At 37.1% G+C, this 18,326-nt stretch overlaps 1 protein-coding gene across 8 annotated transcripts in view; it reads right to left on the minus strand.

The window, feature by feature from the left end:
• Nucleotides 1-18,326, minus strand: part of LOC105483449 (lipase I) — a 110,886-nt gene that overhangs the window by 35,236 nt on the left and 57,324 nt on the right. For all 8 annotated transcript variants that reach the window (XR_988287.3, XM_071095491.1, XM_011744349.3 and 5 more), the window contains one exon: nucleotides 11,882-12,058. Coding sequence is in view for 7 of the 8 variants with exons in the window: in XM_071095491.1 (XP_070951592.1) it covers nucleotides 11,882-12,058 (177 nt within the window). In the remaining variant the exon portion in view is untranslated. The remainder of the gene's footprint in view (nucleotides 1-11,881; nucleotides 12,059-18,326) is intronic.

The raw sequence follows: 18,326 nt of genomic DNA on the forward strand, positions 1-18,326 counted from the left end.
ACAAGGCCAATATCATGTTGATACCAAAGCCTGACAGAGATACAACAAAAAAAGAGAAGTTTAGACCAATATTCCTGATGAACATCGATGCAAAAATCTTCAATAAAATACTGGCAAACCGAATCCAGCAGCACATCAAAAAGCATATCCACCATGATCAAGTGGGCTTCATCCCTGGGATGCAAGGCTGGTTCAACATATGCAAATCAATAAACGTAATCCAGCATATAAACAGAACCAAAGACAAAAACCACATGATTATCTCAATAGATGCAGAAAAGGCCTTGGACAAAATTCAACAGCCCTTGATGCTAAAAACTCTCAATAAATTCGGTATTGATGGAACGTATCTCAAAATAATAAGGGCTATTTATGACAAACCCACGGCCAATATCATACTGAATAGGCAAAAACTGGAAGCATTCTCTTTGAAAACTGACACAAGACAGGGATGCCCTCTCTCACTACTCCTATTCAACACAGTGTTGGAAGTTCTGGCTAGGGCAATCAGGCAAGAGAAAGAAATATAGGGTATTCAGTTAGGAAAAGAAGAAGTCAAATTGTCCCTGTTTGCTGATGACATGATTGTATATTTAGAAAACCCCATTGTCTCAGCCCAAAATCTCCTTAAGCTGATAAGCAACTTCAGCAAAGTCTCAGGATACAATATCAATGTGCAAAAATCACAAGCATTCTTATACACCAGTAACAGACAAACAGAGAGCCAAATCATGAATGAACTCCCATTCATAATAACTTCAAAGAGAATAAAATACCTAGGAATCCAACTTACAAGGGATGTAAGGACCTTTTCAAGGAGAACTACAAACCACTGCTCAGCGAAATAAAAGAGGACACAAACAAATGGAAGAACATACCATGCTCATGGTTAGGAAGAATCAATATTGTGAAAATAGCCATACTGCCCATTTATAGATTCAATGCCATCCCCATTAAGCTACCAATGACTTTCTTTCACAGAATTGGAAAAAACTGCTTTAAAGTTCATATGGAACCAAAAGAGACCCTGCATTGCCAACACAATCCTAAGCCAAAAGAACAAAGCTGGAGGCATCATGCTACCTGACTTCAAACTATACTACAAGGCTACAGTAACCAAAACAGCATGGTACTAGTACCAAAACAGAGATATAGACCAATGGAACAGAACAGAGCCCTCAGAAATAATACCACACATCTACAGCCATCCGATCTTTGACAAACCTGACAAAAACAAGAAATGGGGAAAGGATTCCCTATTTAATAAATGGTACTAGGAAAATTGGCTAACTATACTTAGAAAGCTAAAACTGGATCTTTCCTTACTCCTTATACAAAAATTAATTCAAGATGGATTACAGACTTAAATGTTAGACCTAAAACCATAAAAACCCTAGAAGAAAACCTAGGTTATACCATTCAGGACATAGGCATGGGCAAGAACTTCATGTCTAAAACACCAAAAGCAATGGCAACAAAAGCCAAAATTGACAAATGGGATCTAATTAAACTAAAGAGTTTCTGCACAGCAAAAGAAACTACCATCAGAGTGAACAGACAACCTACAGAATGGGAGAAAATTTTTGCAATCTACTCATCTGACAAAGGGCTAATATCCAGAACCTATAAAGAACTCAATCAAATTTACAAGAAAAAAACAAACAACCCCATCAAAAAGTGGGCAAAGGATATGAACAGACACTTCTCAAAAGAAGACATTCATACAGCCAACAGACACATGAAAAAATGCTCATCATCACTCACCATCAGAGAAATGCAAATCAAAACCACAATGAGATACCATCTCACACCAGTTAGAATGGCAATCATTAAAAAATCAGGAAACAACAGGTGCTGGAGAGGATGTGGAGAAATAGGAACACTTTTACACTGTTGGTGGGACTGAAAACTAGTTCAACCATTGTGGAAAATAGTGTGGCGATTCCTCAAGGATCTAGAACTAGAAATACCATTTGACCCAGTGATCCCATTACTGGGGATATACCCAAAGGATTATAAGTCATGCTGCTATAAAGACACATGCACACATATGTTTATTGCGGCACTATTCACAATAGCAAAGACTTGGAATCAACCCAAATGTCCATCAGTGACAGACTGGATTAAGAATATGTGGCACATATACACCATGGAATACTATGCAGCCATAAAAAAGGATGAGTTCATGTCCTTTGTAGGGACATGGATGCAGCTGGAAACCATCATTCTTAGCAAACTATCGCAAGAACAGAAAACCAAATACTGCACGTTCTCACTCATAGGTGGGAATTGAACAATGAGATCACTTGGACACAGGAAGGGGAACATCACACACCGGGTCCTATTGTGGCATGGGGGAGAGGCGGGAGGGATAGCATTAGGAGGTATACCTAATATAAATGACGAGTTAATGGGTGCAGCACACCAACACAGCACATGTATACATATGTAACAAACCTGCACTTTGTGCACATGTACCCTGGAACTTAAAGTATAAAAAAAAAAAAAAAAAAAAAAAAAGCTGGAGGCATCATGCTAAAAAAAAAATAAATAAATAAATAAATTTTTAAAAGTTAAAAAAAATTATTGTTTTGAAGGTTTAAGCAAGTTTTAAAACGTTAATTGTAAAAAAATTCTGTGTATAAACATATTAGCTAAAGTTAAAGAAGTATCATCCAGTTTTTCTGTGAACTGGACATTAAAGTAAAAGCATAACAAGTTTTTCTTAAAGCACGAACCTGCTCTTTAGCAAAAATTATAAAAGGTTAAAAAGTGTCTACAAAATCTTACCTTATAGTCAAACATTAAAAATTAGATAAATATATCTACAAGGTTTTATTCAAATTAGGTTTAACATTAATACCACACTAATATAAAATTTAGATTATCTGAAATAAAAATCATATGAGAAATTGTTAAATGTAAAATGATATTTAGCTTTCTTTGGTTTAAAAACTAATAAAATTAGGTGCTAAAGGAAATTTCTCAGTAAAAAGGCACTAAGGACTATCAAATCCACTGCCAAGGTCCCCACATTTAAAACAAAAGGTCAATTTCTTAAAAATTATATACTTGGTTTGTCTTCCGCTTTCCTTTCTCTCAAAAACTAAAAGTCTTTTAGCACATGTACCACCCCTAGAATTTCCGATAAACCAGCACCAGCTTGAAGATCACGTTCTCATCAAAGGGTGGAAAGAAGAAAAACTCAAGCCAGCCTGGGAAGGACCCTACCTTGTTCTGCTAACCACCAAGACTGCTGTTTGTACAGGGAAAAAAAAAAAAAAAAAAAAAAGATGGACTTATCACACCCAAGTCAAGAAAGTGCCATCCCCTCCAGAGTCATGCACCATAGTCCCAGGGGAAAACCCTACCAAACTAAAGCTAAGAAAAATTTAATTCTTTTATCTGTTCTATTACTCTTTCTTCTTTCCTCGTTCTATTGCTGACCATCTGGTTATTAACATAACGAAGTCAATTTTGCCTCAAGCTATTGCATTTAATGCTTTCTTTGTTATACCATGTAAGGACTTGCCAAGTCAAAGATAGCTTTCTACTTCAGAAAAGTACTTCTGTCCCTCCTGACTCTCCTCAGACTGGGCATTAGTAAACTAGGACCATTTAATCCTGGGAGATTTTGATAAATACCCCTGTGCCAACCAGGAGTCTTGCCCCCCGATGTAGAGCTTTCATGTCATAGTTAGTCCAATGTTCTGTGGACCACTAAAGAGCAAGGATGGACTGCCCCAACTGGTTTTTGTAATTTCCTAAAATCATATATTCATTTTACTAGAGGATCATAGAAGTTAAAGACTTAAAACAAACTTTAGCAGTTAAGACAGGATACCATGATGCAAATGCCTGGTGAAAATGGATCAAGTATTCCATCTGCACATTAAACAAAAGCAATTGTTATGCTTGTGCACATGGCAGGCCAGAGGCCCAGATTGTCCCCTTTCCACTAAGGTGGTCCTGCAGTCGACCAGGTGTGGGCTGCATGGTAGCTGTTTTCCAGGATTCTACAGCACGGAGTAATAAGTCATGCCAAGCTCTCTGTTATATCCCAAAGTCCGGCACCCTGCGGGTCAGCCCCCGAGGGCCATCCAGCCTCTAGCTCCCAACATTAAGTTCACTTCATGTCTCTCATGACAGAGAGGAAACTTAGCGTTCCTTGGAGACCTGAAAGGATGCAGTGACCTTAAGAATTTTCAAGAGCTTATCAATCAGTCAGCCCTTGTTCATCCCTGAGTGGATGTGTGGTGGTATTGTGGTGGACCTTTAGTAGGCACTCTGCCGAATAACTGGAGTGGCACTTGGACTTTAGTCCAATTGGCTATCCCTTTCACCCTGGCATTTCATTAACCAGAAGGAAAAAAATAAGACATCGTAAAGTGAGAGAAGCCCCTTATGGGTCTTTCAACTCTCATGTCTATTTAGACACAACTGGAGTCCCACTAGGAATACCAGATCAATTTACAGCTTGAAATCAAAGAGCTGCAGGATTTGAGTCAATATTTTGGTAGGTAACAGTTAATAAAAATGTAGATTAGATAAACTACATCTATTACAACCAACAGCAACGAGCTTTTCATGAATTAAAAGGAAAACTCATGTGGGCCCCAGTCCTAAGGCTACCTGACCTGACAAAACTCTTTACACTCTATGTGTCAGAAAGAGAAAAAATGGCAGTTGGAGTTTTAACCCAGACTGTGGGGCCCTGGCCAAGGCCAGTGGCCTATCTCTCAAAACAACTAGACAGGGTTTCCAAAGGCTGGCCCCCAGGTCTAAGGACCGTAGCAGCAATGGCCCTGTTAGTACAAGAAGCAGATAAACTAACCCTTAGGCAAAACCTGAATATAAAGGCCCCCCATGCTATGGTAACTTTAATGACTACCAAAGGACATCATTGGTTAACAAATGCTAGATTAACCAAGTACCAAAGCTTGCCATGTGAAAATCCCCACATAACCATTGAAGTTTGCCACACCCTAAACCCCACCACTTTGCTCCCAGTATCAGAGAGCCCAGTTGAACATAACTGTGTAGAGGTTTTGGACTCAGTTTATTCTAGCAGGCCCAACCTCCAAGACCATCCTTAAACATCACTAGACTGTGAGTGGTACATGGATGGGAGCAGCTTCGCCAGTCCCTGCAAAGTGACTCGGAAGAAGACGACAAGCCCTGCTCCTGTCACATCCGGAAGCTGACTGGTCCACTCACGGCCCAAGCATGAGGAGACTCATCGCGGGACTCATTTTCCTTAAAATTTGGAGTTTTGCAGTAAGGACTTTGACTGACCTTCCTCAGACTGAGGACTATTCTCAGTGTATACATCAAGTTACTGAGGTAGGACAAAAGGTTGCTACAGTCCTATTATTTTATGGTTATTATAAGTGTACTGGAACTGTAAAAATAACTTGCTTGTATAATGTTATTCTACGCAAGGTATGTAGCCCATGAAATGACCAACCTGATGTGTGTTTTGACCCATCTGAGCCTCCCATGACCACAGTTTTTAAAATAAGATTAAGGACTGAGGACAGGTGGGAGCTCATAAATGATATGAGCTAAAGTGTTAGCCATAACAGAAGACAAAGAGGTGCCCAAACAAGTTACCTTAAAATTTGATGCCTGTGCTGTCATTAATAGTAATAAATAAGATGTGGTTCTCTTAATTAGAAAAGAGACTATATGGCAGAAAATAAATACATCTGTCATAAATTAAGACCGTGTGGAAATAAATGTAAATACTAGTCTTGTGTCATTTAGGCCACTTGGATTAAAAAAAAGTGAAAAGGATCCAGTCCACCTTCAGAAAGGAAAAAATGGCCCTTCCTGTACTAAAGGACAATGTAACCCATTAGAGCTAGTAATAATCAATTCCCTTGATCCTTGCTGGAAAAAAGAGGAGCATGTGACCTTAGGAATCGATGGGGCCAGACTGGATCCTCGAGTAAATATTTTGGTTCGAGGAGAAGTTTACAAAAGCTCTCCTGAGCCAGTGTTTCAAACTTTCTATGATGAACTAAATGTGCCAGTACCAGAAATTCCAGGAAAAACAAGAAATTTGTTTTTGCAATTAGCCGAGCATGTAGCCCAGTCTCTGAATGTCGCTTCATGTTATGTATGTGGAGGAACTGTAGTAGGAGATCAATGGCCATGGGAAGCCAGAGAATTAGTACCTACAGACCCAGTTCCTGATGAATTCCTGGCTCAAAAGAATGACCCTGATAATTTCTGGGTCCTAAAAGCCTCAATTATTGGACAATATTGCATAGCTAGAGAAGGAAAATAATTCACTCACCCAGTAGGATGACTTAGTTGTCTGAGACAGAAGTTGTATAATGGTACCAAAAAACTGTCACTTGCTGGAGTTCAAATCACACAGAAAGAAATCCATTTAGTAAATTCCCAAAGTTGCAAACTGTGTGGACCCACTCGGAGTCCCACTGGTACTGGACAGTCCCCACTGGATTATACTGGATATGTGGACATAGAACTTATGCCAAATTACCTGACCAGTGGGCAGGTAGTTGTGTTATTGGCACTATTAAACCATCTTTCTTCCTACTGCCCATAAAAACAGGCAAATTCCTGAGCTTCCCTGTCCGTGCTTCCCGCGAAAAGAGAAGCATAGCTATAGGCAATTGATAAAATGATAAACGGCACCCTGAGAGAATCATACAATATTATAGGCCTGCTACTTAGGCACAAGACGGCTCATGGGGATACCAGACCCCCATTTACATGATCAACCGAATCATACGGTTACAAGCTGCCTTAAAAATAATCACTAATAAAGCCAGCAGAGTTTTGTCTATTCTGGTCTGGCAAGAAACTCAGATAAGAAATGCTATCTATCAAAATAGATTAGCTCTCAACTACTTGGTAGCAGCTGAAGGAGACGTCTGTAAGAAATTTAACCTTACTAATTGCTGCCTACACATAGATAATCAAGGGCAAGTAGTTGAAGACATAGTTAGAGATATGACAAAACTGGCACATGTGACTGTGCAAGTGTGGCATGGATTTCATCCTGGGGCCATGCTTGGAAAATGGTTTCCAGCGCTAGGAGGATTTAAAACTCTTATAATAAGAGTTATAATAGTAACAGGAACTTGCTTACTCCCTTGTTTGCTACCTGTACTTCTTCAAATGATAAAAAGCCTCACTGCTACCTTAGTTCACCAAAATGCTTCAGCACAAGTGTACTATGTGAATCACTATCGATCTGTCTTGCTAGAAGACATGGGTAGTAAAAATGAAAGTGAGAACTTCCACTATTGAGTGAGCGTCTCAAAGGGGGGGGAATAAGGGAGGAGACCATCCTTCATATTGTCTTATGCCCAATTTCTGCCTCCAAAGAAAGAAAAAGTAAAAACTAAAAGGCAGAAATGAAATCCACAAGCAGACAGCCTGGTGCCACACCCTGGGCCTGGTAGTTAAAGATCGACCCCTGACCTAATCGGTTATGTTATCTATAGATTACAGACATTGTATAGAAATGCGTTGTGAAAATCCCTATCTTGTTTTGTTCTGATCTAATTACCGGTGCATGCAGCCCCAAGTCACGTACCCCCTGCTTGCTCAATTGATCATGACCCTCTCATGCGCACCCCCTTATAGTTGTGAGCCCTTAAAAGGGACAGGAATTGCTCACTTGGGGAGCTCGGCTCTTGAGACAGGAGTCTTGCTGATGCCCCCGGCCGAATAAACCCCTTCTTTCTTTAACTTGGTGTCTGAGGAGTTTTGTCTGCAGCTCGTCCTGCTATAGAACAACAACAAAAAATTCCAGGTAAGACGATTGAGAGTGGTAGAGCTGCTGCTCACAACTGTAAACAGGATGATAAACGTAGGCTTCATTGAGAAAATGGCATTTGAGCAAAAGCTTGGAGGTGAGAAAGTTGGCCATCGGCGCTTCAAGGGGAAGAAATTTCTAGGCAGAGGGAACATCCAGTGCAAAGGTTCTAAGGAGAATACTACCCGGTGTGTTCAAGGAACAGCAAAGAAGGCTGTTGGGATATAGCTAAGTTTACAAGTACAGTAGTCAAGGCATTGAGATTGGGAGGTATCAGGCAGTGGAGATACTAGCTAGGTCATGTGGAGTTTGTAAGCTATTGTGAAGACTTTGGCTTTTATTTGAAGTGTGAAGGCAAGACTTTTGAGATTGTTGAGCAGAGGTGTGACATAACCCACTTTTAAAAGGGTCACTCTGGACACTTGTACTGACAACAAATTATAGGACACAAAGCTAAAAGCAAGAGAACACTTAAGAGGCTATTTTAATAATTCAAGGAGAGACGATAAAACTTAGTGAGTTTGTAGTAATACAGGTGGTGAAGAATTCTGGATATTTTCAGAAGGTAGGAACAAAGAGATTTCATGATTGGATGATGAGTGAGAAGAAAAAGATTAGTCTGTGATGAACCCAGGTTTCTTGGCTTAAACAACTGGAAGGATATTTCTTTCCATGTTTCAACTAGAATGTATTTTAAAAATATTTTTGTAAAAGTTATTTATATATAAATAATTTAAATCAATCTATGTCATATACATTACAAAAGTTTTTTCAGTTTAATTTTGTTAATTCTGTTTGTGACACACAGTTTTAATTTTGTATATTTATAGGCAACCGTAATATTTTCCTTTCAGTTTTCTGTCTTGGCTTTCATTATTGTGCAAATATAAACATTTGCCTAGATTTTCTTCCATTTTTTTTGTTTACCAGTATACATTTATTACTTTACCATATCTAAAATTAATCTTGATATAATGCATATCAAAGTCTTTTTCACTTGCCATTTATTCTGGCATCATTTTCTGTAATGCTATTCTTATCTACAAAATTCTGTTTTGGAATTTTCCATTTATTCCATTATATTCTTCCTCAAGTATCAAATATCTTTATTGTTGTTTTGGAATATTACTGTTTCATAAAGCTGTAAACAACATTCATTATTCAGACCATTTGGCTCATCTTATTATTTGTAACTCCAAATTGATCAGGAAGAACCATGCAATATCTACCTTAGATTTTCACTGGAGTCATGTGAATCTTGTAGGTGCATTTAACAAGAGTTGCTATTGCTACAACATTGAATCTTCTACTCCCTTGATAATTCTTTGAATATTTGCAGAATTCTCTTCATCATCAAAGTTTTAAAATAAAATTTATAAGAATAGGCCTAAATGTTTGTTTTTTTAGTTCTTTTACTCCCGGTTTTTGGTTCATCATTTCCATTTGAGATCTGTGTCTTCTTTTCCTCAGTTGAAGGGGAATTTTTTTCATTACGTCTGCAGTTAGTTCTTCTGTTGTGTCTCCTCTTCAGCAACATTAGGTATCCACAATATTGCATTTCAGTTATTTCACCCTAAGACCCTATTTTCTCTATTTTTGTATCTCCTTATTCCATAAGTTATCAATAAATATATTTTCTACATTATTGGTCAAATCTATTATTTACTACTTTGATGTTGATACCAAATAACTTTAGTTGTTTGTTTTTTTTTAAACTCAGTCAACCTTCTTTTAACGGCAATCAGTTGTCTCATCATCTCACTCTTCATCAGTTCTTATATGGATTTTTGTTTTGTTAAATACCATTGAGAACACTGAGCAATGCTTTATGGAACTTTCTTCTGTTTCCTGTTGTAAATCTTTTAAAAAGTCAACCATATTTCTAAATCTTGATTGTTATGCTTTTTCTTCTTGCATTGCTATGCTGCATTAGGCCTCATTTTGTTGTTGTTTTGTTGTGTTTTTCCTGTTCACTTCTGCTTAAATGATGAAAGTGGCAGCTGACCTGGCATTTGCCCATGTACACAGAGGGTGGATTATCCTTGGTTCTTTTTACTGTCCACATGAATGGAACTAAATTTCTCTTTCTCATCTTGAGCTTACAGGTTGTTTTATATGCAAATATTTTAGCTAAATTTCTGATGTCTGGCCAAGATTTACAATGTGTGCCGACTCTGGACTGAGAAGGAAATTCTCTTGTATTTATGATACCATAGGGAGAAAACTTTATCCCTGGATAATATAAATTCTTTACATTTAAATCCCAGGAAGAAAGCATGCACTATAACTTCTAGACATCTCTATTTATACTCCAACTTTACATTTAGAAGGTTTTAATAAGGCAACTAGGGAACAACAACCCCTGTTACAATGATGCAAAACTCCTGGCCCCTTTACAGCCTAGCCTTAGTAGACTACAAATATAATTTCCATTCTTATGTGTAGTGGAGGCTTTGTATCTTCAAAATAATAGTCAGGGCTTGGGGGGCTAGGGAAGGGATAGCATTAGGAGAAATACCTAATGTAGATGACAGGTTGATGGGTGCAGCAAACCACCATCGTATGTGCATACCTATGTAACAAACCTGCACGTTCTGCATGTGTATCCCAGAACTTAAATTATAATTAAAAAATAGAACAAATTGAAACAATATTGAATAAATAAATGAATACATAAACTAACCTAAAGGAAATAAGCAAAAATATCAGCATATTAGGTCAATGGTTTAATTATAGATTATAATAATTGTGTATTATATAAGTATAGTTATAGATTATAGATAATCTAAGTATTTCAATCAAAGGCATGGAACAATACAATTACAATTTTAGTGACATCTGATTTACTGACTTTTCAGTAACTAAATAGTATCACAACAAAAGTTATAAAATGACTTCCCAACTCTCTTCTATTGATACAGGCCTCATCTAAATGTATATTATTATCATTTATTATTTTTATTTTTACTCTCCACAGGTTTTTGTGTACTATGTTCAACATTGACAAGAAGATAACTGGGAAATAAATATATATAAATACAGGAACATAAAGAGAAATAAAGAGGAAGCACCACAGTCAACTAAGAAAAAGAGATTCCCAACAATCTACACACCCATTTCTATAGGCTCTCAGCTGATGCTTACTGTTTGGACAACTCATACATGCAGATTGACAGATGACCAACTTATAAAAGAGATTTTTAATAGTTCTTAATGATTTCACAGGGTGTTGTCAATGGAAATATAGATTTTTCTACAGCAAACATGTACATCTATACCATGTGGAACAAGGATAGTGGGAAAACCTCTGTGAGGATGTAGAACTGAGAAGAGCATATTAAATGTGATAAGAAAAACACTTCTAGAGCATATCGCCTTCAAGAAAATGGTGCCCAGTCAGGATTGTGTTACATTTTAATAGGAATGGAGATATTTGTGATATACTGACAAACCAAGACATGTGACTATAAAACGGGAATGTAAAGTGTCAGCTTCTCCTCGCGCTGTTATAGTAAACATCTGAGAATCTCACTCCTGTCAGTGTATTCTTGGGGTTGAATCTCAAGTGATCCATAGGATCTTAGATACAGCAGATTAAAGTGGGCTTTTCTGTCTTCCTAAGTAAACAGCAATGAAGTTAAGAGAAAGAAGATATTGCTGGAAGTCACGATAAAGTCTATCTTCTGTCACCATATGTTTTCTTAGAGAGTTTTAGACATTGACCCTCATCTAAAAAATTGTGGAAAAGGGCTCTCACCACTCTGTTAATATGTATGTATATGAAAGAAATTACTGGTAAACTTCTAAGGCAGGCATAGGTGTTACTTGTTTTTTATCTTTATTGTGTCTATGAAATGATTGTGTGTGTTTTTTCTTTAATTAGACAATGAGATTCCCAAATAAATTTTATTAAAGCCAAAAAAAAACCTTTAAACCTTTTTGAGATTCTAATATTTATGTAAAATATAGTCTGAAATACACAATAAACAGATATTTGAATACATGAATTCTTAAACCATTACTTAACAAAGCAATATTTTCAAGTTTACAAGATAACACGTTGAAATCAAAATTTAATTTTCTTACCTTTCTGGATATGTAAGTGATTTTAACATGAGACTCTGGATCTTGTATGTGCATGTGGAACACTCCATATTTGAGCTCTGGAAATACGTCAAACCAATGCTTGAAATATTTGCAAAGTCATTGTAAAATTGAGCAAGAATCTTGATTTCTTGAAGTTTACAAAGTGGTTTGTTCTTTCTAGAGAGAAAATTTGATACACTTAGCATATTAATAATTTGAAACATAATTCAATTCTAAAATCAATATAATCCTAATAAGGGAGGCCACAGAGAACAATACTATGGGGAGAAGGCCAAACAAAATATTATTGGATATTTATTAAAATAATTAAAACTAATTTATAACAGAACAAAATAATAAATGCAAAATAATAATAAATGCATTCCCTCATAGAACTATTTTGAAAATGCTTCTTTTGGGAAAAAGTGACATGTCTTTCTGAGTAGATATCTAGATTGTACATTTGACTAGAATTAGAGAAGTCATCCTATATGTGTTTTTTAGACCGTTTAACAACTATCGTAGTTCCTTAAATAGACTAGATGATTAAAAGATAACTTAAAAATATTTTATCAAATATTTTTGATCTAGAACAATAACTTATAAAGGCCTGAGATTCAAAACAGAAATACAGTGTTTAATAAGTACAATTTTCTGTGCATTTACAATATAATTAAGCTTTACAAACTTAACCTCATTTAACTACCTGAAAGACTCTTTTATTAGGTACTACGAGTATTACCATTTTACAGATAAGAAAACTGAACATCAGAGCATATAAAAGTCTTTCCCAAAGCCACAAAGCTAATAACGCTCCTCACTGCTCTGCTCAATTTCTCATCCCTATGTGCCAGAAATGTGGGTCCCTGGACTCATTTATCTCAATATGGGCTTTCGTGACCCCAAGAGGAACTCCAGCTACTCTATTGCACTTTTTCTCACTAGACAAAACTGATGGCAAAGGGGAGAAAAAGAAGGAGAAGGAGGAAGGAGAGGTGTAGGAGGAGGAGATGAAGGAATAGGAAGAAAAGAAGGTGGAGGTGGAGGAGAAGAAGGAGGAGAAAGGGAAGGGACTAAAGAAGAGGACAGAAGTGAAGGAAACAAAAGTTCTTTTAAAAATCAGTTTAAGGAAGTTTCTCTTTTGAGTCAAGAACAACTTGGTTAATCAAAGGTGACAATCACACAGAGAACAGCTGAAGAGCAACCAGTGGGGCACCCAGCACTCCCTGCCATCTCATTTTTTTTTCTGCTCTCTTTCTGATTCCTTGCAGCAGCTAGACACCAAAAAGAGGACATGATCATTCTGCTCAAAGTCCATCTCTGCTACCTCCTGGCAGGGTTACCACTTTCTATTTCACAGACTACAATGTCATTAGATGTATCACTAATGTCTTTCCATGAACGTATCTAAATTTTTCAGAGATAATTCAAATTCAGCATATCCAGACAGGAATGTGTTATCTTCCCATACAAACTCACACCCACAGCAGTGGTTTCAATTACCAACAGTTTGCTCATGACTACAAAATCTCTACATTCAGCTAAGGCCTGTATGCTAAGTTTTAGTTACATGTATCCACTGTCATTCACCATGTCCATTTGGATATCAGAAGGATGCCTGAAGTTCACTAGGTTCAAATCTAAATGACTTATCTTCTCCAACACTTTCTCCAACAAAAAAACAAAAACAAACAAACAAAAAAAACCTAAAACTAAAACTTACATTGTCTCAGAGTATTAAATGGCACCACCACCTATTACCCAAGTCAAATAAATAGGATTCACCCTTGATAGCACCCTTCTTTCAACCTCCACATTCAATCTATCAGAAATTTCTATTGACTTTACCTCTGAAATATCAAAACTGATTTGAATCCCTCATTTTTCCATTTCAACGATAAATCTTCAAGCCCAGCACACCATTGTGTCATGTCTATATTCCTGTAACAGCATCTTGCTTTGTATCTCTCCAATCCACTGTGGTTAAATTGTTTTTCCAAAAGAAAAATCCAACTGTGGCCTCAACCTGACCACCACAACTAAAATACTTCAGTGGTTTTCATGTGCCCAGTGAACAAAATATAAATTCTGGAACATGGCCTATGAGTTCTAATTTCTATGATATATCTAAGTGTTCTCTACATTTCTCCTTTCTCTCTTGCTTTCCCAGTCTCTATTCTATTCTTTTTTTTTTTTTTTTTTTTTTGAGATGGAGTCTCGCTCTGTCACCCAGGCTGGAGTGCAGTGGCGCAAACTCGGCTCACTGCAACTCCCAGGTTCAAGCAATTCTCCTGCCTCAGCCCCTGAGCAGCTGGGACTACAGGTGCGTCCCACCACACCCAGCTAATTTTTGTATTTTTAGTAGAGACAGGGTTTCACCATATTGGCCAGGATGGCCTCAAACTCCTGACCTTGTGATCTACCCACTTTGGACTACCACAGTGCTGAGGTTACAAGTGTGAGCCACCATGCCTGGCCCCAACCTCTATTCTTAAACATACTAAATGGCCTTCAGCTCCTGAAGTCGGTCATGCTTCTCTACGCTTCAGATTTTCTGTATTTATTGGTCCTTCTGCCTGGAATGCAGAAGGGCAATGACTCCTGTTCACCATTTAGGACTCGACCAATATAAGCATCAATAGAGAAACTTTTAGTCACCCCACTAATTTACATCCCCTATTTTAATTTTCTATATACACTATGATTTATGTCAAGACATTTTTTCATGAGCAGATTTTACTTATATAATTTTATAATTATTTGACTATCCTTATATGTCTCATTATGCTACGGGCTTAATGAAGGTAAGACTATGACTGATTTTCTCACCACAGTATCCCCAGCAATTCACACAGTGCCTGGCTCAGTGTAGATGCTCATTAAAAATTCTTTGAATAGTAGAATGATGGGCATCATTGTTTTATTTTTATTATTATTTAAAAATCTATCTGCTACAGACATCTAATTTATATAACAGCAGACATCTAATTTGTCCAGAATTGTATCCCCTATTCCTAGCACAGATCCTGGTCTATAGAAGAACTCAATAATTTGTAATGAATGGATTAAATTGGATTCTCTCCATGTACCTTTTAGCTCAGTATAGAATAGCATTATACTTTTTAAATAGTCACAAAGCTCAAAACTTGAAGTCACTCTAGATTGGTTTCTTTCCTTAATGTTCACTTATTCAATTAACCATGCAAACACACAACACGTCTGTTCTACAGCCCCAAAACCTCTAGAATCCCCCTTAGCCTGTTTTTTTATTCCCACTGACTTGGATCCAGGCTCACATTATCTTTCATATGAATGATCAAAGTAACTACTTCTGTAGCCTCCTATCTCATGTCTTGTTCCCTCTAATCTCTGCATTACTCATATGTCTGAGCCTGAGAATATCCAATATTAATATTTCCCATTTAGCATCCTATACTGGCATATTAATATGCCTGGTCCAGTGAATCATTAGTATCACAGAAAAAATAACATTCAGTATAAAAAATCAGGATGCAGAACACATTTCAATCAGATCCTAATTTTGCTAAATAAAAAAATGATGTGTCTATACATAGGGGCATGTACAAGAAGGAGGAAGGGGAAGAATGATTATAAACCAAATGCAAAGTGTAGGCATTCCTGGATGGTATAATTATAGGTGATTCCTATTTTATATAATATTATACATTTTCTACAGTGAGTAAATATTCCTGTTTCCATTTTACCAAGGAAAATAAAAGATCATTTAAAATTATTTGATTCCTGTAGCATCTTAAAGACAATTTAAATCCCAAAACATAATTAAATGTATACTCGTGCTGCATAATGATGTTTTTGTAAACAAAAGACTTAATATATGATAGCGGTCCCGTAAGATTATGACACTATATTTTCACTGTACCTTTTCCTATGCTTAGATATTTTTACATAGACAAATATGTACCATTGTGTTATAATTGCTTCCAGTATTCAATACTGTAGCATGCTGTACAGGTTTGTGACTTATTGCTTCTAGGTTATAAACCTATACTACATTCCATATAGCCTACATGTGTAGCAGGCTATACCATCTAAGTTTGTGTAAATACACTCTATAATGTCCAAGCAATGACAAAATCGCCTAACCATGCATTTCTCAGAGGATACTCCCATTGTTAAATGATGAATGACTGTATTAGCAAATAATTATTAACAGAAAAACAGTAAACCCATTAGCCAAGATTAGGTGGACAGATTATAACACATGTGTATATGTTCCCATATTTTACATTCCTTCATGACAATGCACTAATCCAAGTATCTGAATAAAAATCACTATTTCATGCTGTTCCACATAGAGTATAATGTTTGTAAATTAACTCAAGACCAACAGTTTCTTTGCCTTCTGAACAAATTTGAAACATCTGTTCTAGGCCTGTGTTCATGTGCAATTTTTGAATTTAGATACTGTATTAGTCTGTTCTCATGTAGCTACAGAGAAATACCAAAGACTTGGTAATTTATGAAGAAAAGAGGTTTAGCTGACTCAACAGTTCTGCATTGCTGGCGAGGCCTCAGGAAACTTACAAACATGGCGGAAGGGAAAGCAACATGACCTACTTCGTATGGTGGCAGGAGAGAGAAGAATGAGAATCAAGCAAATAGAGAAGCCCCATATAAAACCGTCAGATCTCTTGAGAACTTACTCACTATCAAGAGAATAACATGGGGGAAACCACCCCTGTGATTCAACCAGGATTCCACCTGGTCCTGCCCTTGACACATGGGGATTATTACAATTCAAGGTGAGATTTGGGTAGGAACACAGAGCTATACCATATCATTCCACCATGGTCTTCCCAAATCTCATTTTCTCACATTTCAAAACACAATTATGCCCTTCTGACAGTCCCCCAAAGTCTTAACTCATTCCAATATTAACCCAAAAGTCCAAGTCCAAAGTCTCACTTGAGACAAGGTTAGTCCCTTCCACCTATGAGCCTGTAAAATCAAAAGCAAGTTAGTTACTTCCTAGATACAATGGGGGTACAAGCATTGGGTAAATACACCCATTCCAAATGAAAGCAATTGGCCAAAACAAAGGGGCTACAGGCCCCATCCAAGTCTGAAATCCAATAGGACAGTCATTAAACCTTAAAGTTCCAAAATGATCCCCTTTAACTCACGTCTCACATCCAGCACACACTGATGCAACAGGTGAGCTCACATGGCCTTGGGCAGCTCCACCCCATGGCTTTGCAGGGTACAGCCCCTCTTCCAGCTGCTTTCATGGCTAGCATTGGGTGTCTGCAGGTTTTCCAGGTGCACAGTGCAAGCTGTCAGTGGATCTACCAATCTGGAGTCTGGAGGAATGCAGCCCTTTTTTCACAGCTCCACGAGGCAGTGCCCCAGTGGGAACTCTGTATAGGGCTCCAATCCCACATTTCCCTTCCCCACTGCCCTAGCAGAGGTTCTCCTTGAGGGCTCTGCCCCTGCACCAGATTTCTGCTTGGAACTCCAGGCATTTCCACACATCCTCTGAAATCTAGGTGGAGGTTCTCAAACCCTAATTCTTGTCTTCTGCAACCTACAGGACCAACGAGAATAGTATGGGGGAAACCACTCCCATGATTCAATTATCTCAACCTGGTCCAATCCTTGACACGTGGGGATTACTACAATTCAAGGTGAGATTTGCGTGGGGACAAACAGCCAAACTATATCAGGTACTCTCATATCTCTAGGTTTTTGTTACATCCTTTCTGTTCCTTGACTGTTTTGCCTTGCTTTCAAATACTTCCTTGATTCTTCTCTGTGCTCCAACAGTACATTAAGTGATCTTCTTTTATAAAACATTTTACTAAACGCTGCAATTATGCATGAGTCTCCAGTATTCTGTGACTTTCTTGGGAACAAAATGCTGTCTGTATCAGTTTGGATTCTCATTATTTTGAGAAATACCTGAATAAGTTTGATGCTGAATAACTTGAATAAGTAATTGAATCAATTTAATAGCCAAAAATCATGTTTTTTATAAGAACAAACAATAGATATTGTGTGAATGTATATGTATATACATACATAAATACAATTGTAAGCAATTTAGAGTAATGAACAATTATGGAATAATGTCAGTTATTATTTTAAAACATTCAGTGTTCAAAATTAGGTGAAAAGGGCCAAAAAGTTTCTCTCAATAAAAGATGGGTCTTGACGAAAGTCAAGAATTTGGATTGGAATTTTTGTTTAATTTATTTTATCTTCTTTGGGTGACTGAAGGTTAGTTTAAAAAGGGAAAGGAAAACGGATAATTGTTACTCTTTCACTACCAGTTCTATACAACTGTTAAATCATCTGCAATGTCTTTATTAACTTTAAGAAAATTACATTTACACAATCTAATATTAAACATATGTTTATCCAAAATTTTAAAAATTTTGCAGGACTTGTAACCCAGGATATTATC

The sequence above is a fragment of the Macaca nemestrina genome, chromosome 4 (genome assembly GCF_043159975.1).
Source record: "Macaca nemestrina isolate mMacNem1 chromosome 4, mMacNem.hap1, whole genome shotgun sequence".
Lineage (NCBI taxonomy): Eukaryota > Metazoa > Chordata > Mammalia > Primates > Cercopithecidae > Macaca > Macaca nemestrina.